Raw genomic sequence first — 27219 nt, 5'->3', positions numbered from 1 at the left:
CTCTGCTTTTGTGATTTGATAGGAAAAGGGATTTGGTCACACTATAATTAGTGGCAGAGCTTGATATTTTATCTTGTCATTATTATTACAGTGATTTATAAAGCGCAAGCATATTCTTCCGAACCTTTTCTTGTGAATACAAAGCAGCTGACCTACAGACTACTATTACAGTAGATAATGAGGGCACTGACGTCCCAACACAAAGAAAACAATAACAATTTGAGCATGACAGCTAATTTGTCCTAAGTGCACCTTGTACTTATTTACTTTATGTAGCCAGTTGTTCCTTCATAGTGTATTTTAATAAAAAGATTAATTGGAGACCGGGACAAGATTTTCATATCACATTACTGTGTTGGAGTGCGGAAAAAGCTGGCATATGTTGGATAAATAATCTTGTGAGGAGGATATTGCCAAGAAGCATATTAGCTGCTTATGCCGAAGCCCTTTAAGGCTAATCTTGCTCAGGCTATTGTGATTTCTCTTTCTAGCCGAGGCCATTACAGATGACAAATGGAAGCCTTGGTTTTTTTTTTTTGTGCTTTTATGATATAACGTGGGTTGTGTTGCAGTCATTGCAGTCACAACCAGTCATTAGCATGATACTAATAACTCAACTGGAATAAAGAAGGAGCAAAAATGTTAATTAGCAATAAATTGGATATATTAATGTATAAGCTGGGTCTTGCCTATTGAATCTGAAAAGAAAAACCTTTGAGTATTAAGTAATACCAAGGAGAAAGAAAAATGGTTCCTGGGCAATGTAGAAAGTCTGAATGACCAGCTTAAATTTCATTTGCCTATATCCACCAACAGCCTTTGCTCACCAGTGGCATTCTGGGAATAAGGCATTGAAGTTGACTTGACGCATATACAATACACACAACTAAGAATGTACATCAGTTATTATACAACACATTTGGCAATGGCATTTTCATGTTAAGGTCCCCTTGGAATTGGGCCCTAGTTTTCCCTTCTCTATATTGAGTTTTTCCCACAAATCAAGCAAGGCCGAGCAGTTTAATCACTGTGTACTGTGTATCATTTCATATTAGTAGCAAAAATAAACTAGTTACCTGTCTGTATGGAAAATGATCTGATCTTTGCCACTTTATGCTAAGAAGCAAAAAAAAAAAACAGCATTGCAAGGTGCATGTTTGATGAGTACTGTTTTTATTTGTGCCCAATCCATTGTGCCTGGGACATGTAAGAGTTAAACTCCCTGGTGTATATGCACCCCGTTGACACAGTCATTGTGTTTCTCAGTACAAACTGCTGAGTCCTTGAAAATGTACTGGGAAGGGAATAAAGCAAACTACTATATCAGACACTAGTAACACACAAATGGAACAAAGTCTAACACTTACTAACCTATGTAAAGCTCTGATTATATATCAATGGATGTTTTCCCTGGATGTCCATAAAGCTTTCACAACAAAAAATATATATATATTCTGCATATTCTATTCCTGATATTGCCAGGATGCATGAAATTTGATGTAAGAAATAATACGTGATATGGGGAAAAGCATGAGATACATGGGATTTCTCAAACGTTAGATGAATCAAGAAAAGTCAGATTTAGATAAATCTGCCCCTTCAAGGCAAATATACAAGCAGTCATTATGGTATAGTAAATTCCGATCAATCTATAATGATATGGGGATATATTATAGCAAATGATGAATTTAACTGAATTAGAGTGATTTGGAAACAAATATTCGGAATCAGTCGAATTCAGGACAATCCACTAGAAAAGCACATCTGCATTTAGGTTCAAAAATATATTAAAAGGAAAAGAAATGGAAAAAGAAAAGCATTGCTCATGGCCTTCCATGAGATTTAATAGCTCTTTACCATGGTTTTGCCATTCTAATCATGAATCCCTATATTTACCTTGATTTTGTCCAATCTGTAAATTTGGGGGGTTATTTATAAAAGGTAGAATTTTAAAATAATGTGAACTTTTTTACACTCTAATAAATTCGGTTTAAATTTGAATGTTTAAAATTCAATCGAATAGTCCCAACCTGAAAACTTGAGTCTAATTTGAATCAAGTTCTCCTCTGAAAAAAAAACCTGACTTTTGCACGTCAAATTTTTTTTGGGCGGGTAATTTTTTCCTCCAATTGTCTTTGGGGCATAATTTTCAAACCGAAAACTTCCCAAAAATGTGGCTCATCACTACTGTTCAAGGGACCTCTGCCATTGTCTTCTACATGCATTGGGCAGGTTTTAGGTGTAGAATAGTTGAATTAGAACTGTTTCCAGGGTTGAGTTGCAAAAATCTCACATTCGAATTCAAATTCAAGTTGGTGGTTTTAAATTTGAATTTTGTTTTGACCAAAAAAAAAAAAAAAATTCGAATTTGAATTTACCATTCGAACCTTTTTTAAATCTGCCCCTTGGTGTTATTTTAAACATTAAGACAATTCAATAAACTTAACTGGTGTGAAATGATGCTTGCATTGTGTTCCTAAACCTTTAAGGGACAGACACAAGTACTGTATTTAAAGTGCATTTATAAAGCTTTAATCTGTCTCTAGGTCAATTTTCCTGTGGAAACAAGCGCTGTGACGAAAAAGAAGGCCTTAAGAGTTGGGAGGTGAATTTTGGATACGAGGAACATGGAGAAAAGAGAAATGCCCTGGTGAAATTAAGTAGGTTAATTTCAAACACAACCTTCCGATATTTTCAACATAATAATGTTGTAAGTAAAAATGTAGGTAAGCAACTGACCCCCACCCTTTTTTTCTGTAAGTCCCTTCCCATAAAGTTGAAAAATAAATAAAGAATTTACAAAAAAAAAAGTAAGCAACTGACACAGACAACAACATTGAATTTAATGACATGTAAGCATGTTAGGGAAGTGGCATTGGGCAGGGGAGTAGAATCTTGAAGAAGAGTGAGATAGGATGTTACAGACACGGCACATTAAAAATACAGTAATGACAGACAGAGTTGAGCACAAACCAACCTGGTGATACTTAGGGGGTTATTTATCAAAGGTTGAGTTTGCGAGTTTTTATTTATACCTCAAATAAACTCAGAAGTTGAATGTAAAAAAACTCAAACATTGAATTCAGGGTGAAAACCCCAAATACTCAAATTAATTCAGTTTTGGCAAAAAAAAAACTCGAATCGAGTTTCTGAGCAAAACCCACCTAAAAAAAATTCTATGAAGGCTAAATGAGCGAAATTTTTCGCTGAGTTTTGATACAAAAATGATGCCCATTGACTTCAATGGATGAAAAAAATTACACTCCACATCGCGTGACAAAAGAAATTGGACGCCCATAGATTTAATGCATATTTTTGGTGAAACGAAAAGGCATCAGAGTTGCCCATCACTACTAATAACATCTTCTAATGGTTCAAGGGACCTCTGCCATTGACATCTACATGAACTCAACAGGTTTTAGCTGGAGTATTGTTGGATTTGTGCGATTTTTAGCTTTGGGGTACAATATATTTGGAAAAACCCGGAAATTCTGGGGGGTTTTTTAACCTGAAAATTCAAGTGAAAAAATACCCTCAAAAACTCTAAAAATTCGAGTTTAAAAAAAACCTTTTTTAACCCCCAAAAAATTTTTTGACTCAAAAATACCCTTGAAAGCTCGAATTTTTCATGGAAAAAAAACAACTCGACCTTTAATAAATAACCCCCTTAATATGTTGTTTTCTTTCTGTAAGAGAGAAGTCCATATGAGTAATAATGGGGGATACAGCTGAAAGATGTGCTTTAAAGTGCTTCTGAAGGCAATCTCACAAATAATCTATGGATTAGTCCTGTATTAATACCATAAGTAAATGTATCTGCCTGCGGAGCCCATAACAACTTTGCTTTGGCTTTTCATAACAATTAGCTGTGCACATGCTAGTAGTTTATTACTGTATTAAAAGGGAAGGATACTTTTCAAATGAACATTTAGGGGGTTATTTATTAAGGTTCAAGTTTTACTCAAAATTTTAGTTTTTGAGGGTTTTTTTGGGGTCAAAACTCATATTTTTGGGTTAAAAAAAAAACAATATGTGGCAGATTTATTAAAGGTTGAGTTGTTTTTTTTTCCATGAAAAATTCGAGCTTTCAAGGGTATTTTTGAGTCAAAAAAAAAATTTTTGGGGTGAAAAAAGGTTTTTTTCAAGATTTATTATACCTCGACCCTGGAAATAGCTCAGATCGAAAAAAACACCATCTAAAACCTGCCAAGGTCTTGTAGAATCAATCGCAGAGGTCCCTTGAACCATTTGAAGATGTTAATAGCCTTCATGATGTTCAAGTTTGTTGGGAGGGTTTTGCCCAAAAACTTTTTTTTTTTCGCGAAAACTCGATCAATTTGAGTTTTCAGGTTTCGCAACTTGAACTCACTGAATTGAGTTTTTTCCATTTGAATTTTTTCTGAAATAAGAAACCATTCGAGTTGTGAGCTCATTTGAGGTATAAAAAACTCTAACATTGACCTTTGATAAATAAACCCCTAAGGGTCAGGACACGCAGGCAGATTCGTGTAGATTAGTTGAACTACCTGCCTTCCCGCCGGCTACAATGAAAATCGCTGACAGGATGGCACTCGGATCGATTTGTTTTCCCGAAGTCACCCGAAGTTTCCTCATGAGGCAATTTCGGGCGACTTCGGGAAAACTAATCGATCCAAGTTACATCCCGCCGGTGATTTACATTTTAGCCATCGGGAAGGCAGGGGAGCCCAGTTCGGGGAGATTAGTCGCCCGGAAGAAGAGATTTGTCGCTGGGCGACTTATCTCCCGGAATCTGCCTGTGTGCCCTGACCCTAAGCATGATAACAAGTAACAATGCTTATCCCCACTCTGGTGGTTGGGGTCACCTTTCCTAGCAGCCGGATATGCTACACTTCAGGTTGGAAAGGCAGAATAAAGGCAAAATATGAACTCAAAACATGCACATGTAGAGCACATTGATGGTTACAGACACCTATAACCAGAGCAGTAATATCATTAGTGATGTTTTGTTCAAATTGTTGAGGAAATTCACCATTATGGCCACGTGAGGTCTTGGTGAGAATGGATAAAAAAACGAAGGGCTTATATTCTATATTAAGGGTTCTGGGAGGTGATGATGCGTTTTACACCATGTTTTTGCACTTTACATCTGTCTTCCTTTTTGTAAACAAGCCCTCCATTCTTCTAGATTTCTACCATTAATGCCCTCTCACCTTGCCACCATCTGCTGAATGTTTCTTCTCACTGATGTTCCCTATCCCTGTCACCCTGCAGTCTACCTTTACGTCACTCGCTATCTTCAGGCGTTTGTGCGCAAGCCGTTCAGCTGACAGAGAGCGTGTCTGTGGGTAATTAGCAGCTGCTCCTTGTTTTCTAGCTGTTCACTCATCTAAGCAGCTTAAGGAAAATAGCCATAGCAGCTGTGTGAAAGTCTTGTGTGCACATGGGCAGAAAAGTGTGCAAATAATAATAATTGTGCAGTCTGTGCTATGAAATTATACTTATTTCTATTTTCATTATAGGGCTTTGTCCTGAATGCTCGTGCAGACTCAATTTCCATCACAGGCAAGTTGTTTGATAGTATATTCACTTTTAATGAAGATAAAGTAACTGAATTTTGTTGTTGTTTTTGTTTTTTTAGTGCTTAGAAACCTTTTCACCATACTGATAATGTGTGTGGCTATCATACATGATCAGATACATGAAGATATTTATTTATTGATGATGATAATCTTGAATGCGCAAAGCTGATGTGATATTTTATGCAGTTACTGAGTTACCCCTGCACTAGCGGGGACAGTTACTTCATGCTCAGCACAACAAAATATATGTCTTCATTCATCTTTTCTGGGTATGCATTTGGGTGTGATATGGGATCCCTTATGTAGAAAACCATTATCAAGAAAGCTCCCAATTACACAAAAACCAATATAAACATCCATTTTTATAATTTCCTTGAGCTGCTTGAATCCATGTTGGTATCACATCAAACCTTAATGTATAAAGGTTTTTAGTACATTAACGTTATAGCATCCACATTATGGAATGACATCAGGTCTCAAGCATTCTGTATAAAAGATCCCATACCTGGACAACAAATTAATAAGGCTTTTGTACTACCATAAACCTACAGACCTGGCCTTGACATTGATTCATCAAGTGTTTATCAAGATCGGACACCCCCCTTTTTTTCAAGAAATCAAAAAATGTGGTTTTGGTTGTTTTTTTTGTTTTACTTTAGAGAATTGTGGAGACCATTGTCTAAAAACAGCTTTGGAATCTCACCCAAGTGATTTAAATGGAGAAATCTAAAGGGTTGAGATCTGGGGGAAAGGAACAAAATAGATGATGGTCCATTCAGTGACAAAGTTGAGTAGATAGTTAAAAAAGTATCCTGGAAAACTTTGCTTTTCATTGTTATAGCAATGGGTCGCTATAATTAAGGTTCAAATTAGCTTTGTAGTTATTGCCATAAACCTTGTTCTTTAAGGGGACTAATGGACTTAAACCATGCCAATAGATGTATTCCACCTAATAATAAAGCCAGACACTCTTAACTGTGGAAAACAAGCACTTGAGAGAACAGAACTGGTCAAGTATATGGTGACTAATAATTTGTTTGCCCACATGACTGTATTTCATTGTTTATTAGTTCACTTCGTGTTCTTGTACTTGCAAAAGGAGCTTTAGACATAAATAATGTACACCCCTAGACATAATAAAGTACACCTCAAGACAGCCAGGTTTTTTATTTTTTGTTAAGTTCTCAATTGACTGTTCTTGGCCTAGAGCACGTGTCAAACTCAAGGCCCGCGGGCAGAATCGGCCCATGGAGGGATTATTTTTGGCCCTTATGATAATTTCGAATTATTTTTAGATCTGGCCCTCTGGTATATTGCCTCCACACTATTAGAACTGCAAGTCCCACAATGTACTGCTAGTGTGACGCAACGGCAATCAAAGGTGCGCAAGTCCCTGTTCCGCTTGTGTAACATCAGCTTACCTGTGGAGCTAGCGTTACCCCTCTCCCTGAAAAATGGCAGCTAAATGGAAGGTGGACTCAGCTCAGAGCCTGACCCCAGACATAGATGAACTTGTATCCAAGATGAGACACCAAGGGGGTTATTCACTAAACTCCGTGTAAGTCAATGGGAGAAGTCCCAATGAGTTTTTGATGTGTGTTGGGTTTCGCGCAATACCCCAAAGTTCTCTGAGTTCTCAGGCGAAAAATCCAAGAAAATCGGATGGAAAAAAGTTCAGATGGAAAAATCCGAAAAAATCTGATTTTTTTTTTCCTGCGCAGCAAAATTTCGGGAATAATAATAAATAAGGGTAAAAAACTCGGGTGGATTTGATCGGAGTGTGTAGCAGAAAATATTGAGATAAATTCGGACTTTGATAAACAACCCCCCAAGTTTGTGGAGATAGTATTTAATAAGCCTTCGGGAAGGTTCCTCCAGGAAATGTTTTCACTCAAATAACCACTGTTGGCATAGTCATTTTTGTCTCTTCCACTGGCAGAAATAGGCAAAGTATTAGGCTTCTAGGCATGCCCATCATTTTACATGACCCAAAGAATGATGGGATATTAAATGCTTAATTAACTCAGCAACCACACCTATTAGCAGTAATTGCTTACCATATTTGATCCCTTATTTAATGCAGTATTTCCTTTATTTTGTCTATTATCTGCATAAGCCTATGCACATATGGTGTGTCTAAAACACTCAACACACGTGCATGAATATAGATACTCGCATATGTGTATTTAGTTATGTAAGTTTGACTAGAGTCGAGAGACCATTGAGTTCAACAAATCTCAGGTCATCGTACTGATAAACAAAAAGAAAGCAAACAAAAAGGAAAAAAAAAAACAGAGCTGGAATTTCTCATTTTCTTTCAACAAAGTCAATTCCTCATCCAAATATGGGGATTTATTAGTACCAGGTTATATTTAGAGAATCTTAGATCTGTATGTCCCTAATACACAGCATCCCACAGCCCTTCACAGTTGACAACAGGAGCAGTATTGCGAAACGTATGTAGTGTTATCAACTAATAGTAAAAGAAACATTCAGCCCGTAACGTGCTGCCAATATGCTATTAAAGAATTTTTCTTTTTCATTTATAGGAGGCGAGAAATTCAGCCGACTACTAAAAAAAGGAAAGCAAAAACAGAGAGAGAAGAATCCTCTAGAAAAAAGAAGAAAACATCCCATTCTCAAAAGAACACAAACACTAAAGGTGGAAATATAATTGACCCTTATTTTAAAGGGGTGGTTCATCTTTATATCAACTTTTAGTATGATGTAGAGAGTGATATTCTGAGGCAATTTTTTCCAATTGTTTTTTTTATTATTTGTGGTTTTTAGCTTTTTATTCAGCAGCTCTCCAGTTTGCAGTGGCAGCTATCTAGTTTATTGGGCCCAAATTACTCTAGCAACCATTCACTGAATTAAAAGCTGGAAAGAGAAGAAGGCAAATCAATCAAAAACTAGAAAAAATAAAAAATGAAGTCCAATTGAGAATTTTCTTAGAAATAGCTATTCTTTAACATATTAAAAGTTATCATAAAGGTGAATCTCACCTCGCAGTATGTTTTTTAAAATGTGATTTATATATAGAGTTAAGTTCAAACAGTCTTCAAAGTGGGCCTCCAAAAGGCTTGTAAATAGCGGCATTACTTTCTAATCTGCACTGAATGTATTGTGATCTTTTGCCTGATTGTAAAAAATATAAGCAATAAGGAGCAACGATCCATCTTACACACAAGTACAGCTTGTAATTGAGGGTATGTGGCAGGGTTCAACGTTGACTTCAGCATTCAAATAGGTAATTAGGTTGAGATAGGTTGATTATTGATCTGTATCTGTAAGTAGAGGTCTCTATGAATCAATGATCACTATCAACAAGAGCTAACCAAGAACTGGACATATTTGGAAATTAATTGCAAAGACTTGTGTGTACAGTTACTACAGGTATGGGATGGGGAAATGGTTATTGAGAAAAATCCCAATTATTGGAACGTTATCACCCATAGACACCATTTTATCCAAATAATCCAAATTTTTAAAATGATTTCCTTTTTGTCTGTAGTAATAAAACAATAACTTGTAGTTGATCCCAACTAAGATATAACGGATCCTTATTAGATGTACATTAATCCTATTAGGAGTAACTAATGTTTAAATTATTTTTAGTACTCTTAAGGGATGCAGATCCAAATTATGGAAATATCCGGAATACCCTAAGTCCCAAGCATTCTAGATAACAGATCCCATACCTGTAGTATTATTATAACGTGCGTTATGTAGAAGAAAAACAACCTCTTATATCCATGGATCACTGTTCCCTCTAAGTCCTTAAAAAATTCCAAAAAATGTCTTTTGTGCACACATTTTAAACGTGTGCGCTCAGGATTAATACAAAATTTTATGTTTTCACAAAAAATTTGTGTGCTCACACCTTAAGCTGGCCATAGATACAAAGATCCGATCGTACGAATCATCGTACGATCAGACTTCCCCATCTCCCGACCTGCTACTAACCATTCAGATCAAAGTCTTACCATTCTGATCAAACAAAGTAGTTAAAGAACAGATCAGCCAATTTTCTGCCCCTGACAGCAATCGTACGATATCTATGTCAGACAAAGCTAGTGACAGTCTCCCACTGAAAATCGTACGATCGGCAATACACGCAGAGATATTACCCACAGCCGACAGAAATTTTCTAACCTCTCTGATCGACCAAACGACCGATCTCCGCCGGACGAAAAATGTCGGGACTCTCCACACACGGTCTGAAAAATTTACGAATCCTCGATTTGTACAATCGGATCTTTGCGTCTATGGCCAGTTTTAGAGTGAACATTGACATGGGTATGCTCATCTGTTACTGTCAGAAAACAAAAACTCTGCTATAAATTGCTTGGAAAGGCAATGGATAAAGTCCATATAATAACCAGATCTCATGAGCAAGTGACTACCAGCTTTGTGCTGTCGGCAAAAGGAGGCTTCTATTTTTTGTGAGGTGATTGTTTATCTGGCAGGTAAAGTCTTTAACTGAAATCCACTTTTATATGAAAATTGTGCAAGGGTTTCCATATAATCTGAAATATTGTTAGAATATGATAAAATGGTAACATGATCAAAATTCCATAACAGCAACATACCATATGCATTCTAAAGGCCCCCATACACAGGCCGATAAAAGATGCCAACAGACCGTGTCTGCAGCTTATTGGCCGGTGTGTGGGGCCTTCCGACGGGCTTCCCCGATCTTTATCTGGCCGAAAGTTGACCAGATTTTGATCGGGCAGGATAAAAAATCCCTTCGGATCGCAGCCGCATCTATGCGTGTATGCGGTCCTGCAATCCTACCACCCGTATCGATCCATTCTGATCTGATCGTTGGGCCCTAGGGCCCACTATCAGATCAGCCCGATATCCACCACTTCAATGTGGGCATATCGGGGAGAGTTCCGCTCGTTTTATTTCAACACCTGCCTATATCAAGTAGATATTTATTTTTTTGTTTTGAGACATCACTTCATCAAATCTATTGAAATGCAACTGAAAATTAAACTCTAATTGACGATGATTCTTATTTTCCTTGACCGCAGAGAATAAAAAAAAAAGGTTATTGTCAGCAGCACTTTATGCACCATTTGCCCTGATTACCTGAGGCAAACTGAAGCTCTGTTAATCCAACTTTGACCTTTGTATTTGTTTGTTTAGTGTCATTTCAGACTTCGGACTGGGATTCTTGGGCAGTTTTGGATAAACACAATTTTTGTTAATTACACAGTGTTACACAGTGTTATACAGTGTTTGTGCATTTGTTATATAGGTATGGGACCTGTTATCCAGAATGCTCGGGACCTGGGGCTTTCCATAATCTGGATATTCATACCTTAAATCTGTTAGAAACTCTTGTAACCCAATAGACCAGTTTTGCTTCCAAAATTCAGTACACGGTACTGTTTTATTATAACAGAGAAAAGGGAACTCATTTTTAAAAATTTGCATTATTTGGATGAAATGGAGTCTATGGGAGACGGCCATTCCTGTATCTTGCAAAGACTTACACTACCCAAAGCTGGGCAATCATATAGTACTATTGTCCATGTTATTCTTGTACTTGAAATAATTCATATAACTGGTCACTATAACTGGTGCTTCTATTTATTCTTCAAGATATTCGCTATTAAGTGTATTTACGATAAAATGATGTTATGAAATCATACATGATGCTTTTGATATATACTAAAACTTCATTTGAAAGTTTGTTTTTTTTATTCACAGACCATCCTACAGAAAAACATACAAACTCCAGTGAAACAGGTAGAGAACAAAATCATTGAGCATAAAATATTTGAACGTGTGAATACCTAACAAGTAGATGTTTACTTTAAAGGGCAACTAAACAGTAATCTATGTTTTTGTAAAATTTGCCAAAATAGTAGGTGACATTCCTCATACAGGAATCTCGATGTTGAATGCTACCATGAAAACAAAAATTAAACATGCAGAGTAAAAAGCAAAAATGATTTTCCTTGTACAAAATTATATCTTTTATTCAGTAGCAGTCTTTCTGATGGGTGGCCTAGATTTTTTTTTTTAAACTACATTCTCTTCCCTCTGAATAATAACTTAAAAAAAGAGTCTTAAAAATTACCAGAGTAGATCATTGCCCTAATAACATTGGGATAGTTGCCATCTCTGTTTGTATGTGAGTGGTCAGATCTGATGCTCTAAAAATCCCATGACTTAAACCAGAGCAAAGCCATTCCAGATCCCATCTAGCTATTACAGCCTCCTTGCATGTAGCAATTCAAACAGTTCAGTGTGGTGGTGGTGGTGGTGGCGTGCCCTACACTGCCACTTCTGCCTCCAATACTAAATAGGAAATGTGTGACTGTGCTGGTACTGGAACTATTCAGCCTAAAAATGCTTACCCAAGTATTTTTGTGTTGAATGACGCCAGCAGAAAATATGCTTCCTGGCCCATAAGCCGGCTGAACTACTCCAGAGATTTCATTGGATGCCATCACAGATTGCATGGTACAAGTTTGATGTAGTTGCACATGCCAACAAATAACATGTAGAGCAGTGATCCCCAACCAGTAGCTCGTAAGCATCATGTTGCTCTCCAACCCCTTGGATGTTGCTCCCAGTGTCCTCAAAGTAGGTGCTTATTTTTGAATTCCAGGCTTGCTTGTATTTTGGTTGTATTAAAACCAGGTGCACTGCCAAACAGAGCCTCAATGTAGGTTGACAATCCTCATAGGGGCTACCAAATGGCCAATCACAGCACTTCTTTGGCACCTTTTTTCATGCTAGTGTTGCTCCCCAACTCCTTTTACTTCTGAATGTTGCTCACGTGTTCAAAAAGGTTGGGGATACCTGTAGGGGGTAATATATCAAATGTCGAATTGTAAAGCTATCTGAACTTTTTTAGACCTCGAATGAACTCACAACTTGAATGGTTTCTAATTTAAGAAAAATACTGTAAAAAACTCAAATCAGTGTAGTCGGGGTGAAAAACTTGAATACTCTAATTCAGGGATCCCCAACCTTTTGAACACGTGAGCAACATTCTGAAAAAAAGGAGTTGGGGAGCAACACAAGCATAAGAAAATATCCTGGGGGGTGCCAAATAAGTGCTGTGATTGGCCATTTGGTAGCCGCTATGTGAATTGTCAACCAACATTGAGGCTCTGTTTGGCAGTGCATCTGGTTTTTATACAACCAAAACTTGCCTCCAAGCCAGGAATTCAAAAACAAACACCTGATTTGAGGACACTGAGAGCAATATCTAAGGGGTTGGAGAGCAACATGTTGCTCACGAGCCGCTGGTTGGGGATCACTGCTCTAATTGATTAGGTTTTTGGTGGAAAAAAACTTGAATCGATCGAATTGATCAAGTTTTTGAGCGAAAACCACTGAAAAAAACTTGAACATTATGAAGGCTACAAACATCTTCCAATGGTTCAAGTGACCTCTGCCATTGACTCCTATAGGTTTTAGATGTGTATTTTCAGATTTAAGCTATTTCCAGGGTCAGGTATAATAAATCAGGAAAAACGTGAGTGTTCTTTTTTTAACCCAAAAAAAATTGCAAACTCGAATTTTTTCGTGGAAAAAAAGCACTGCAACCTTTAATAGAACTGCCCCTACCAGTTTACTATCCAACGCAGTACGACTGTTTGAAGGGTACACTGCATGCTGGATAGACTTAAGTTTCTCATTAGAGCACATTGACTATCAATGTGAAGAGAAGGAAAAAGTCCAAACTTATTTTACATTACAGCATGTTGAATTGGATTTTGTAGCATCCCACCAAATCTCATGCTGCCAAGTGCAGTTGCATGATAAGATTTGTGGGACAGGCAAGTCTATCTGATTAGTGTTCATTGGGTAGCTAACCTGGAACCAGGCCATCACATTAAAAGTGTTCAAATATTTGCTGCCCTGCAAAGCTCATTTTTATGTATTTCCACTAAAATGGTCGAGCTGATCAGCCTACTTTAATATCCAGTGGATGGGAGGAGTAGTAATCCAGTCTGTTAATGCAGACAGCATTGGCCTCTCTGCTACCATGAAGAATACATCTGAACTCATTGCTATAATTAGCCATGCAGCATGTGGTTTTATGTGTCCCTTTAACCCAAAGGGATATCTAGTCAACTTGCTTTACTGCTGATTAGTGGTTAGTTCAGATATGCAAAGCATGACTACTTTAAACCAATGCAGTGTGAACCATTTATGCCATAAAGCATATGGATAATATTGATGTTGCCTTCTTAAAAGCTGCAGCGGAAACTGTCCGCAGCAGTTCTACTGTATGCAGTCCACATGCAGTATGGGGTTAAATGGGAGATTTATTTCAGTCGGCTGTAAGGTCGCTTTATTCTGAGCTGGATATTGTGTGAGGTCTAGAGAGCAAGGTTTCTTAACCTTTTACCCAGAAGCCCCAGGCTTATCCTGGAAGTTATCTTTATGACCCACTGATTGGATTAATCTTAACCTTAGAGCAGACTGAAAATTGCTCCTGTTTTGCTACGGTTTTATTTTTGACCTAGTTGTTGATTTGTTGATTGACTTCTTAAAGGATCTGCCCCATTTACTATTCCTATTTCTGCTTTTAATACTGCTATTAATATTTATAGATTCTTCAGACACAGATGGGGGTGAAGGAGGAGATGACAAAACAGACAGTGAATTCTGGAAAGGTGCCACCCATGAAACAGATGAAAAAACCCGGTTAGTTCTGCCAAGAACTCTTATTTCACACCTATATTTTATTACTTTTATGTGTCATAAAAAATGTTTTGCTCTGGTGCAATGCATTACGTCAACATTGACTTCTACTTATAAAGTTGGTGTTTTTGCACTCTATTCTGAGTCATATCCTGGCAACATACAGTGCCAAGAAATGGTTACTCATAAAGAATTAAGAAATTATTGATTTTGATTTGAAGTGTGCGTTCATTGTACAATTTTCTTTTTGTTTCAGGGAAGAAGAATTTGATGACTACTTTCAGGATATGTTTCTGTAATTGGAATAAAGAAGACCTTTTTATTAATACATTGTGTTAAATTTTTGATAATTTCTGGTATTTGTTGTACTGGCATTCATCCCATTGTCCATAGGAAAGCAGGAAGTATACATTCTGTATCTTAAAGACAAGTTACTGAAACATAGAAACATGTGGATGAGATATAATGTTTGTCTTGCAGTCCCTCCAATGTTTTTTTTGGGGGTTTTTTTGGGGTTTTTTTTCTCTTCATTTCCAAAATTCAGGCCTGTAGCTGGGTAATTTTTGTAATTGATTTTTTTTTACAAATTTCTAGCTTTTCAATAGGTTGCTCAAGTCCTTTCTGCTAGTGCCTGAACCTCCTACTAAGATCTGATGTCATCAGTTATAAACGGTGAGTTCTGATGTCATTTCAGAAATTTGTGTATTATAATAAATAAAGTACCCCAGTTGTAAAATATGAGGATAATAGAAGTTACCTCGGAGTTCCATGACCTGTATAAAAACTCTCGGCCTTCAGCCTAGTGTTTTTATATGGTCATGAAACTCCTCGGTAACTTATAATATCCTTATATTTTACAAGAGGGGGTACTTTATTCACTATATATTGGCCTTTAATACAAATTCCATCTTAACACGATCAGCTCTGCTGCTTTTGCATTCATACACACTTACCCAAACTTCATCTGCTTTAGTCTCCACACATTCTGTGCCAAAGCTTTTCCCACCGGTGATTAGTCTTTTTCTGTAAAGTACTATATTCCTCTGAAATCCAAAATGCGTGTACAAGACCTGGTGGTAAGTGCAGTAGCAAAAGTAAAGGTAGCGATAAAGTAAAAAAATATTTATTAGGGCATAAAAGCCTGATGCGTTTTGTGCCAAACGGGCACTTGCTCATAGTAAGTAAGCCTATGAGCAAGTGCCTGTTTGGCACGAAACGCATCAGGCTTTTATGTCATAAATAATTTTTTACTTTAGCTTCACATTTGCTACTGCATTTATTACCACCATGATTTGTACACGCAATTGGGATTGTAGTAACCCTTGGACTGGGGTTTTGATGCTTTGAGATCATTGGGTAATTTTTGTCATTTTTTTCATAATTTTATACATTTATTTGTTTTGTTTTTTGCAGCAGACACACATTCTACTTATTTAAAAAATATATTCTTCTATCCAATATTTTCATTGCCAGTTTTTGTGGTTTGTGTAGCTTGCTTCGCTTCTGTTTATGAGAAAGGTGGATTGTGGCATTATCCTCCAACCAAAAAACACAAACTGTGTAGCTAATGGGCTGATTTATGTTACTGGTGAATAAATTGCCATGTAAAATTATTGTTTTTAAGCAGTGTCATAGTATGTACAACGGTTTGACCCTCAAAGAGCAACAGACATCATTTAAGGAGAACCTAAGGTTAATTCTACGGCATCTCAAAAGCTCAGTTCAAAGCCAAATCCAAAAGCAGCTTATGGTTACACAACTTGTCTGAAGCAGCTTTTTTCGTGGATGTTCTGTACAAAATCAAGGATAGGTACATCGCCTTCTTACTTATTTTAATTATTCTAACAATAAGTTAGCAGTGGAGTATTTTTAGATGTTGTAGTCTTTGTTAACATATTCTCGGCATGATGTGTTTTGACTCCTGAATCAATGAAAACGTATATACCTTGTTCTCCCTTCATAGAAATAAAAATAATACTCTGCTAGAGTGGGTGCTTTCATATAGTGTATTAAGAAGCTGCTTGAGAGACAAGGTGCAGACCTGTTTTAGCCCTTACTATGCTTTGTGTGCTTGTACATCGCAAATTTTTAGGGATGCACCGAATCCAGGATTCGGTTCGGGATTCAGCCTTTTTCAGCAGGATTCGGATTCAGCTGAATCCTTCTGCCTGGCCGACCCAAATCCTAATTTGCATATGCAAATTAGTGACCGGGAGGGAAAGCACGGAAGTAAAAATGTTTTCCCATTCCTAATTTGCATATGCGGGTTCGGTATTCATACAAATCTTTTGCGAAGTATTCAGGGGTTCGGCCAAATCCAAAACAGTGGATTCAGTGCATCCCTATTAATTTTTGAGATAATATTGGATTTTTGGCAGACTAAATTGAAATACTGCCATGTCTGAAACATCCTGTATCCAATAGACAGTAGCAAGCGCTGTAACATTTTTGTGATAGTTTCACTACTAAGGTCACTTTTTATTGGAGTGTGAATACTATTTCTCCTTACATTGGCTGGCACAACAAGCAGTAAGGCAGTGCATGGAATAAATATGGATATGTAGCTAAAAAAGTATATTGTCTCTAAATCGGTCTGCTGTTTGGGATGTCCGTGCAAAATAGAATATTTACTACAAGTAAAGGACCTGATATCCGGAATGTTCAGAACCTGGTGTTTTCCAGATAAGATAACTTTAGTCTGCTAAATATAATTTAAAAATGAAATAAACCCAATAGGATTGTTTTGCCTCCAAAAAGGATTCATAATTATATGTTAGTTGAGATCAAGGTACTTTTGGAATATTTGGTTAAAATTGAGTCTTGAAAGGTGGCCTTCCCATAATTAGACCTTTCTATATAATGGGATCACGGATCCCATACTTGTATATATTTTAAGCTGGTGCTTTAGTAAGTAGAAATCCATATTGCTGCAATAAAATGCAAACCAGATATGTTTTCTATGTTTCGTATAGCTGATTAAAAGGATACTGTAACATGCAGCACACTGGAAATTGCATCAGTCTGCTACCTTTGATTCCATTGTGCTTGCATGAATCAATGCCTTTGTGTTATGATCTTTACATTTTATTCTAGTTTTGGTTTTAATGTACTGAATCTTAAATTACTCCAAATACATCAGCAAGATTTTCTCACTTTATTGTTGACTGTAGGAAGATCCAGAGCATGTTTGCATATAAAATATATAAATGTAAATGCAGTTTATTTTGTAGCGGAAAGGCCCTCCAAAAAAAATCATACAAGCACAACAACATATATATTAGAAGTACACTGAAATATATAATATATCTAGAGATAATGTTCAGAACATCAGCCATTGTATCCAGTTCATAAACGGAAACGGTTGTTGCAATAATTCTACTGTCGCTTGACTACATCTAACCAACCAATCATGAAGCTCTGTGCAGGGTGCAAAACAGATGCAATGTAGTGTTTATGCACAGTTTAGGCAGTAGATTGCATCTGCATACCTGGCCTCTCTACTAATTATACACAGTGCTTGGGGTATAGGAGGACGGGCCCTCCACAATTCAGTAAATGCAATTAACTCCAGCACACGTAGAATGCTTAAGGGATTCTTCCCGTGTTTAATGTTGAGCCAACAATACAACGTTTCGGGGGCGTGCCCCTTCATCAGGTGTATTGTTGGCTCAACCGTAAACACGGGAAGAGTCCCTTAAGCATTCTACGTGTGCTGGAGTTAATTGTGTTTATGCACAGACCAGCCTTTAACCTTTGTTTGATCCCATTATAAGCTTCATAACCATTATCAGTAACATTTTCCTCTGTATGTCTCAGGCACCACAAGGCAGGTGTATAATCCCTACAGAAAAGCTGTCAAAGATGTGTTTCATATAAAAGACCTCAAATATCTTGTACAGGTATGGGACCTGTTATCCAGAATGCCCGAGACCTAGGGTTTTCCAGATAAGGCAGCTTTCCATAATTTGGATCTCCATACCTTAAGTCTACTATAAAATTGTTAAACATTAAGGGGGTTATTTATTAAAGTCCGAATGGTAAAAACTCTAAAAATTTGAGTTTTTTCACTAGAAAACAAACTTCATTGCAGGGGTCCCCAACCCTTTTTACCCATGAGCCACATTCACCTGTAACAAGAGTGGGGAAGCAATACAAGCATGAAATAAATTTCTGCCAATTAAGGGCTGTGATTGGCTATTCAGTAGCTCATATGTGCACTGGCAGCCTACATGAGACTCTGTTTGGCATTACATCAATTTAATTTGCAACTTGCCTCCACCCAGGAATGGTAAAAAAAGCTTGAAATTTTCGAGATTTATTATACCCAGATTCTGCAAAAAGCCAGATTCTCAAAATCCGCCATCTCAGACCTGTCAAGGTCCTGTACAAGTTAATGGGGGGGATTTCGGGGAAAAAACTCAAAAAAAATCTAGCTATTCTGGGAAAAGACCCCAAACAATTCAAGCTATTCGAGGAAAAAGCCCCAAAAATTTGAGTGATCCAGGTTTTCACTCGACTTTATTGAATTTTTCCATAATCGAGCATTGGAGTTTGATCAGGGTTTTTTTTTTTTAATTAAAATATGAGATAAATTATAATTTTAGTAAATAAGCCTCCTAAATAAACCCCGTAGGATTGTTTTGCCTCCAGTAAGGATTAGTTGAGATCACATGCAAGATACTGTTTTATTATTACAGAGAAAAAGGGAAGCATTTTTAAACATTTGAATTATTTGATTAAAATGGAGTCTATGGGAGATGACCATTCCATAATTCAAAGCTTTCTGGATAATGGGTTTCCAGATAATGGATACCATACCGGAACTTCCCTTATATATATATATATATATATATATATATATATATATATATATATATATATATATATATATATATATATATATATATATATATATATATATATATATATATATATACTGTAGATATAGATATATATATATATATTAATATTCGTAATGGTTAGAGGATATCCAAAATAGATATTGGTAGTCAATAGTTCTTCTTTTAACTTTCTAATTTGGTTTATAGTACTTGTGTTACTCACATGGGTAACAAAGGGACATTCTCAAAAATAAAGGAAGGGAAATTGGATGTTGGTTCCTGTGCATCGAATTATTTCTCAACGTTACACGACAGTTATATGAACTACCATTTACTTTAACGACATTTAAATTGTACAATATTCACGCATTCGGTGCCTTCGTTAAAAAAGCGACACAGTAATCTGCTGCATAGCACGTATCGGGGCTGATTTACAAGAAATAGCAGAATTGTGCTTGTTTAAATGCCATGTACTATTATGCTGGATTTTGGGACAAAATGTTGCATTGTACTTAAAATAATCAATGCATTTTAGTAAATGAGCCCTTCCATATAGAAATTTCATATCTAGCTATTGTTTGTGGGTCTGACTACAAGAACAGGTGTGAAAAACATCCTAGTCTAGCCGCAAAGAAAAGAATTAATTTAAAAAAACAAAAACTACAATCTTTATCTGTATCTTTTATGCTGTACTCCCAAACTGCAGATCCAGTCGAGCTATCCAGTATTATCTCTTTCCTCATTCTGCCTACCCCTTTACTAGTTTTCAGTATAGAAAATGATTATGTCGTTTGTTCCCTTTTATTGTGATCCATCAGAAACTCCCACCACTCCTTACGCTCTTAAATTTTATGATTTTAATATGTTTTCTAAGGCCTTCAAATGTAGGCCTTAGCTGTGCTATACGGGCAACTATTTGGTAAGTGGTACCTACAGTTTGTTAAGAGGCAAAAGTTGCTATTGTAATTAGTGATGGTTGCACAATAATATCTGATTTTCCAGCAGTGCAACTTGACCTGTGATACATGAGCTTGTGTTAAATCCCAGCATTCATTTGGAGAACCCTGGAAGTTGCAGTAGAACACCAGCTGGCATGCTACAGGTTAGTCTTCAATTTTCTACCATGGAATTTCTTGCTTTAAGGAACTTTGCTGACCATTTCAGTCTCCGGCTCAGAATTCTTCTTTTCTACAAAAGTGTGCAGGTTTTTGATTTGACTAGCTCCCCCCCACCTTGGACTTCACCTATTTAAAAAAAAAAAGAAAGAAATATTGCATTAGGAATCACTAGTTTCATTAAACTGAATACAATTATCTAAATGTATAACATATCACAAAACAAAGCAACAATTTGTTAATGTTTGTTTTTGGTTGAACAAACCACGAACCACTTCATTGGAAAGGGCTCATTTATGAATGCATAGTGCAACATTTAGACACAAATCACTGTGTTAAGTGCAATACAGAATTGTTTCCCAGAATTCCAGGGTTATAGTAGAAGCCCACTAAATAGCAGCATATGTACCAATATTAATGCAAGTTGTCCATTTACATCCATTGGGCAGCATCAATAGCATTAGTGTAGAGGGAAGTCTCAAATTACAGGTACCTTCAGTTATAAGAGCAGGTGAGTAATTCCATGGTTCCATAAAGTATATATGCCTAATTTGTCAGAGCTTGCTGGCTGTGTGCATTAGTGCTAAGGAACATGTATGGACAGAATCCCCTTTCTATATCTCCGCTTTGATCTCAAAATACATTAATTCACACAACCTACTCTTTGCTTCTGACGTTCACCTCTCTACTCCTCTCATCAAAGCATCCCATTTCCAACTGCAAGGCTTCTCTTGGGCTTCTACCTGTCTCTGGAATTCTCTGCCTCAAGCCATCAGACTCTCCATTTCTTTTCAAACTTTCAAACACTCCCTAAAGACCCAGCTGTTTAGGGAAGCGTATTCAATGTGATGATGTAATACCTTTGTGATAGCATCACTGTGCAATAAAGTTCTGTCCATTTTGGCACTTTACATTTTGATTGCTTTCGTAAATAAAGGTGACAATAGACGGCCAATAAAAGTTGCCGACAGACTGAGGTGGCAGCATTTTGGCCAATGCCGACAGACTGAGGTGGCAGCATTTTGGCCAGTTGGGCTTCCCCAACTGGTACATGAAAATCGCCCAGATGTCGATCGGCCAGGTTTAAAAATCCAGTTAGTTCAAGGACCACATCTCTTCATTGATGCAGTCTTTGCATCAATCGTCTGCATTCCTGATAATGTGATCCGATCATTGGACCCTCAAGGTGGGTATATGGGGCAATGAGTAGATCTGCATATGGATGGCCACCTTAAGTCTTAAAATCCAAAATTCTAAAGGTCGTCATACACAGGGAGATCCGCTCGTTTGGCGATCTCTCCCCGATATGCCCACATTGAGGTGGGCGATAGGCTGATCCTATCATGGACCCTAGGGCTCCGGCAGGAATTTTTTTACCCTGCCTGATCACCATCTGGCCGACTTTCAGCCAGATATTGTTCAGGGACCCCCGTCGGATGGCCCCACACACAGGCCAATAAGCTGCCAACTCGGTCTGTCTGCAGCTTTTATCGGCCCGTGTATGGGGCCTATAAGGTAATCTTCATGGTTCCAAGGATCCTGATGCCTGTCGACAGAGCTATTAATAGTCAAGGGTGACAAAACATCTGTCTTGTGCCATTGCTCTAAGACTGGATTCTGTACATGGATCACAGTTGTGTGTAGGCAAACAATATGTATGTTTAAGACACAAGATACTCATATATAAAAGAACATTTTGCATCATATTCCAAAATATTTATTACAGGTGTCACAATTTTAAAAACATTAATTTGTATCTGTGGTTCCCCGTATGAGAAAATTTCTTTTAGCCCTACCTACTACACAGCTGACAGAATGCCCAAGAAGGATGAAGTGCAAATGGACATTGCAGCCATTCTGCTTGGAAAATCACACATGCTTTTATAAAGACACCGTGAATGTAAAGCAAGTTGTAGCTTGTAAATTACTAATACAGGTATGGGATCTGTTATCCCGAATGCTCAGGACCTGGGCTTTTCTGCATAAGGGGTTGTTCCATAATTTGGATCTCCATACCTTAAGAATACAAAAAAATAATTTACATATTAATTAAACTCAATAGGCTGGATTTTGCCTCCAATATGGTTTAATCATTTCTTAGTTGGTATAGAATACAAGGTAGTATTTTATATATAGTATAAAAGGAAATCATTTTTAAAAATTTGGATTATTTGATTAAAATGGAGTCTATGGGAGATGGCCTTCCCATAATTCGGAGCTTTCTGGATAACAGGTTACCGGATAACAGATCCCATACCTGTATACAGTATGTGCTGAGTTGCACCTGTAGCGGCCAATAAGACCTTTTCTCTCATTTTGTAAGGGCAGGACTACACGGCCGATTTCGCAGCGATCCGATGCGCTGTGCAAAATCGCAGGCGTCACGTCGGATCCGACGGAAACAAGGTAAGTAATGGCAGTGTCGGATCGTGTGCGACACGACTGTCGGATGCAGACGGAGCGTGCAGCGTCTGCATCCGACAGTCATGTCGCAACAACAATGCGATTCGACAATTGAATTACTTACCTTATTTCCATCGCATCCGACGTGACGCCTGCGCTTTTACGCAGCGCGTCGGATCTCTGCAAAATCGGCCATGTAGGTTTGCCCTAACTTGTATTGAACTGATAAAAACTAGTGGATGATCGTTTGTATTTGGTGACTAGACTGCTGCAATTTACCATTTATATTACAAGAGGATGCTTTTAGTGCAAACTGCAACCTGAAGACATACAGTATCATTCGGTAAACGTGCTTAACGTTCCATGAAATAAGTTCAGCAAATGTGTTTGCATAGCTGTTCTTCTGCCAAGAATGAATGCAGTAAAGGTTAGAATGACCAGGTCACTATGACTGTGCCAAACCGGTAAGGCACAAATATATTTATAAATGTGAATAACTTCATTTAAATGATGTGCTTTCTTACCGAAATAACAAACACTGGCAGCTGTCCATACAGTATATTTTCCATAAACACAGTGTCCAAAGTGATATGATTTTTTCCTTTTCAGTCCCTACATATCCTACAGCCCAATTAATTCTATCCGTCAATATGTTATCAGCTCCATTGATGGGTCAGTCTGCCTATACAAGGCATCTGATTTATAGTTCTCAGCAAGCAGCAAAGCTTATTTTTCCAATTGGGCACATGTATTAAATTGCAGCATGTGAGATTATTTTGTTGCTGGCGTTTGAGAAAAAAAAAATGGTGAGTTTGTCACAGTTTTGTCCCCAGTGCAATGCTGACGATATGCATAAATGCGCAGACTTCAGGGCTCTAATGTTACAGGTCTTTATAAAGCCTTGGTGAAGAAAGGAAAGTATCTGCCGTTCGGGGTATGCTACATTATAGTTCCTTGCCCACCTTGTGAAGACCAGTAGGCATGACTTCTTACATATGGCTGACTAGTGATAATACATAGTGTTAAACATATTTTGAGTTGGAGTAAGGGGGGGAGCTTAATACAGTGCTAAGCCTAAGATTGAAATTGTAAAACAGCAATGCTCTTGCACCCACTCACCTGGATTTTCGACATTTACTTCTTCCTCCTTCTTCTTCTGTTCTTCTAGAATTTTCATCTTCTCATCATAAACATCAGCTTGAGTTTTCCACTGAACTCTGTTGTTCTGAAGCCCATCGTACATGGGTAAAATCTCTTTGTGGAACCGTGAAAATTCCTTACCAAAAACCAAAAAAGATCATCAGATTTTGCTTCCCATTTCAAATATCACATTTAAACTAAGTGGTCATTTTTGTTCTCCATGAACATCTCTCATGTACTGTATTTTACATGAGATACTGTATGCCCTATTGATTGGTTTTCTTACATTGTAAACTGTAAGGGCACAGCTAATGGTGTGCATATAACGTTTCATACTTTGTGGATAATCATAGAGGCTGTCATGTTGCTTCATTTTCCAGCCAGACATGATACCATATTGCTTTTATAAATAAATTAATTTATGCATATTATGCTTCAGCCAAGGAAGGCAATATAAAGGATGTCCTATTGGCCTGCCCCCTTGTTGAGTGCCACCACTTTAATAGCAAAATTGAATGTCCACTGAGACTTGACTGACTATAATGGGTTACATGACATTAAAGCATTAACATGAGTAGCTCTTCTTTTAAAAATGACCCAACTTCAGTTTTTTTTTTTCAGAAAGCAGGTCAGCCAATTTCTGATATATATATATATATATATGAGATTAGAACTAGCCTGCTAACAGAACATCTTGTAATAGATTGTACAGATCTATCTCAAAATCACTTCTGAATCGAATGCCTTTATCAGCATTAAATAACATAGTCATTTATATAAAGGGGCTTTTTGCAAGGACCCATCGTGGCATTTAAAAAGCGACGAAAGTTAAAGGGGATCTAAACCCAAAAAATTAATTGATATAAACTTACTCAGGATGGTCCTTTGAGCAGTTTCACAATTTATCGTTATATTTCTCTTTTTAGTGGTTTTTGAAATATTAGCTGTCTATATTATCAGCCTTTCATCTCAACTAATTTCTTTGAAGGTCAGAGCGTCGAGTGATGAACTGTCTATGCACTTAGGGTTGCTGACAACCCGATTTTCAGAGGGAGCTGTTGAACGAAAGCCTGGCATTTTCTACTGGGGGTTTTAAATTCACTACAAACTTCGAATGATAATCGATAGTGTAGGAAGGGAATTATTCACAGATGCTTGTTGGCTGGGACTGAGAAAGCCCCCTGCTTTCTCACTAGAGCTCCTGAGCTAAGGGTAAGTGGTCTTACTACTCAGTCACATTGGTTGCCAGGGGATTTTAAATACTGTACAAACTTAGAATGCTCACAAATAGTGTAGGACTTACGTACAATGAGGGACCTTGACATGGCACGTGAGCTTACATGTTTTGGCCAAAGTGTGTACTAACACCTTGTTTTGCTCTTTGTGTTCAAATATTGGCTTTTTATTGTTTATAGCAGCTGGTCAACTCCAGATGGTGGGTTAGACCAAGCACTGGCACAAGGGTGTTCCTCGTAGCTGGTCAACGCCATAGTGTGAGTTAGACTGACAGCTGGCAATTTTTTTTTCTGTTTCATGTACAAAGCCTGGCATTAGCCTGGCTAATATTTTACAGCTCTAAAAATAGAGATTGAATCTAAATTACAACAGCACATAGAGGACTACGCTGAGTAAATTTATATAATTTTTGGAGGGGGTTTAACCCCCTTTAACCCATCTTTTTGTTAATCAAATGCCATTTACTTAAGTTTCTTTCAGAAGGTCACAAAGAGAGTGAATGGGTATCTGTCACAGCCAACGACAGTGACCTGAGCTTCTGGATTCTAGTATAAGGATGCGATGAAGTGGTGGAAAAGAATAACATCGACCAAATGGCACTGTAGCTAAAATATAGGTGATTGTTCAACACTGTTTTCCATGTGGTCAGGTTGTATTGTAAAAGCACAGTTTGGGTGTATAAAGTGTCCCGTAACATTGTGGGGCCCATTTACCTAGTTCGAGTGAAGGAATAGAGGAAAAAAACTTCGAATCTCGAATGGTTTTTTTTTGGCTACTTCGACCATCGACTGTGCTACTTCGACCTTCGACTACGACTTTAAATCGAACGATTCGTACTAAAAATTGTTCGAATATTCAACCATTCGATAATCGAAGTACTGTCTCTTTAAAAAAAACTTCAACGCCCTAGTTCGCCACCTAAAACCTACCGAGGTGCCATGTTAGCCTATGGGGAAGGTCCCCATAGGCTTTCTAATGTTTTTTTGATCAAAGAAAAATCGTTCGATCGATGGATTAAAATCCTTTGAATCGAACGATTCGAAGGATTTGATCGTTCGAACTGCGGTAAATCCTTCGACTTCAAAGGATTTACATTCGAAGTCAAAGGATTTACATTCGGCAGTCGAATATCGAGGGTTAATTAACCTTCGATATTCGACCCTAAGTAAATCTGCCCCTGTGTGTGTGAATGAAATCACTGTAAACTATAAAAAGTAATGAAAATGTCTTACCTTGTATACAAAGGTGCATACAAAATCAATGAAACCAACTTGAAGCTTGGGCAACTCATCTGCTTTGTTTCTGTCCATCATAGGCTGAAATATAATAAATATATCAGACAGTTAATGATATTCAGAAGCATTTAGCTTCAAACTAGCTTAGAGTTTAGACATTCTGATGGTTGTGGGAAGCAGCAACAATCCGCTTTTTGTGTCTTGTTTTAAGGATTTTAACACAAAACAAAATTCAAGGACTTTTCTGTTTAGTCACAAAAATGTTGAAGCTAATGAAGTGTCTTTATTTTGGGTCTGCTCTTGGGGTCACTAGGTTTGCTGTTCTTAATTTCCATTTTTATGGAAGCTCTAAACTGAACTGCTCTATGAATAGTGAGAATGAATAGTAATTAAATTATTAGAAAAAGAAAGGCTTTCACCCTCAGAATGCTAAGTGGAGACGTTCTCTATAAAAAAGCATCAGCAGTTTGTAATGTGAATTTCAAAAGAAATTTTCTCTATACAAAATCATCAGCAATTTGTAATGTGGATTACAACCTGAGTTTTACACTGCAATAAATTCCTGATATGAGAGTAAATTGCCATGTGAGCTCCTTATAACTGAGCCACTTGCCTGGCCATCAGCCCAAAACGAATGGACCAATGCTATTTGAATATTTGTATAGATAACCAAATCATGCAATACCTGATCATTTGGCCTTGGTACTGGATAATTGGAAGGTTGATCATATATGCCCCAATCGAGGGAGCAAGAGATTGCAGAATTTATTATTATGAATAAAGAGTCTAATTGCATAATACATAATAAGAAGATTATGTAAACGGCAAATAAATGTTTGTTCTTTCTAAAGTATTTTGGCTCAATAGTTAGTTACATTGCATACGTACTTGATGCTTTTTTGGTCCTCAGTCCATTTATTTAATCAACCCCAATGAACCTTTGTAGACAACAAACTATTTGCTTAATATATTTCCAAAACTACAAATAAGCCTCTGACTCCATTCG

At 37.3% G+C, this 27219-nt stretch overlaps 2 protein-coding genes across 2 annotated transcripts in view; one reads left to right on the top strand and one right to left on the bottom strand.

Annotated features, from left to right (window-relative positions):
• fra10ac1.L (fragile site, folic acid type, rare, fra(10)(q23.3) or fra(10)(q24.2) candidate 1 L homeolog) overlaps nt 1-14569 on the top strand; it is a 48961-nt gene extending 34392 nt beyond the window's left edge. Inside the window, exons 9-14 of the mRNA NM_001093463.1 lie at nt 2547-2660; nt 5502-5544; nt 8111-8223; nt 11286-11324; nt 14153-14246; nt 14500-14569. Coding sequence (NP_001086932.1) covers nt 2547-2660; nt 5502-5544; nt 8111-8223; nt 11286-11324; nt 14153-14246; nt 14500-14542 — 446 coding nt within the window. The 3' untranslated portion in view covers nt 14543-14569. The remainder of the gene's footprint in view (nt 1-2546; nt 2661-5501; nt 5545-8110; nt 8224-11285; nt 11325-14152; nt 14247-14499) is intronic.
• Nucleotides 14570-19635: 5066 nt separating this feature from the next.
• The window catches only part of LOC108696183 (cone cGMP-specific 3',5'-cyclic phosphodiesterase subunit alpha'-like), a 36171-nt gene continuing 28587 nt past the window's right edge, over nt 19636-27219 (bottom strand). The window contains exons 20-22 of the mRNA XM_041568741.1: nt 26211-26294; nt 23722-23878; nt 19636-20328 (exon numbers count right to left, since the gene is read on the bottom strand). Of these exons, the coding sequence (XP_041424675.1) occupies nt 20273-20328; nt 23722-23878; nt 26211-26294 (297 nt within the window). The 3' untranslated portion in view covers nt 19636-20272. The remainder of the gene's footprint in view (nt 20329-23721; nt 23879-26210; nt 26295-27219) is intronic.

The sequence above is a fragment of the Xenopus laevis genome, chromosome 7L (assembly GCF_017654675.1).
Source record: "Xenopus laevis strain J_2021 chromosome 7L, Xenopus_laevis_v10.1, whole genome shotgun sequence".
Classification (NCBI taxonomy): Eukaryota; Metazoa; Chordata; class Amphibia; order Anura; family Pipidae; genus Xenopus; species Xenopus laevis.
This window is presented reverse-complemented; position numbering and strand designations above follow the sequence as displayed.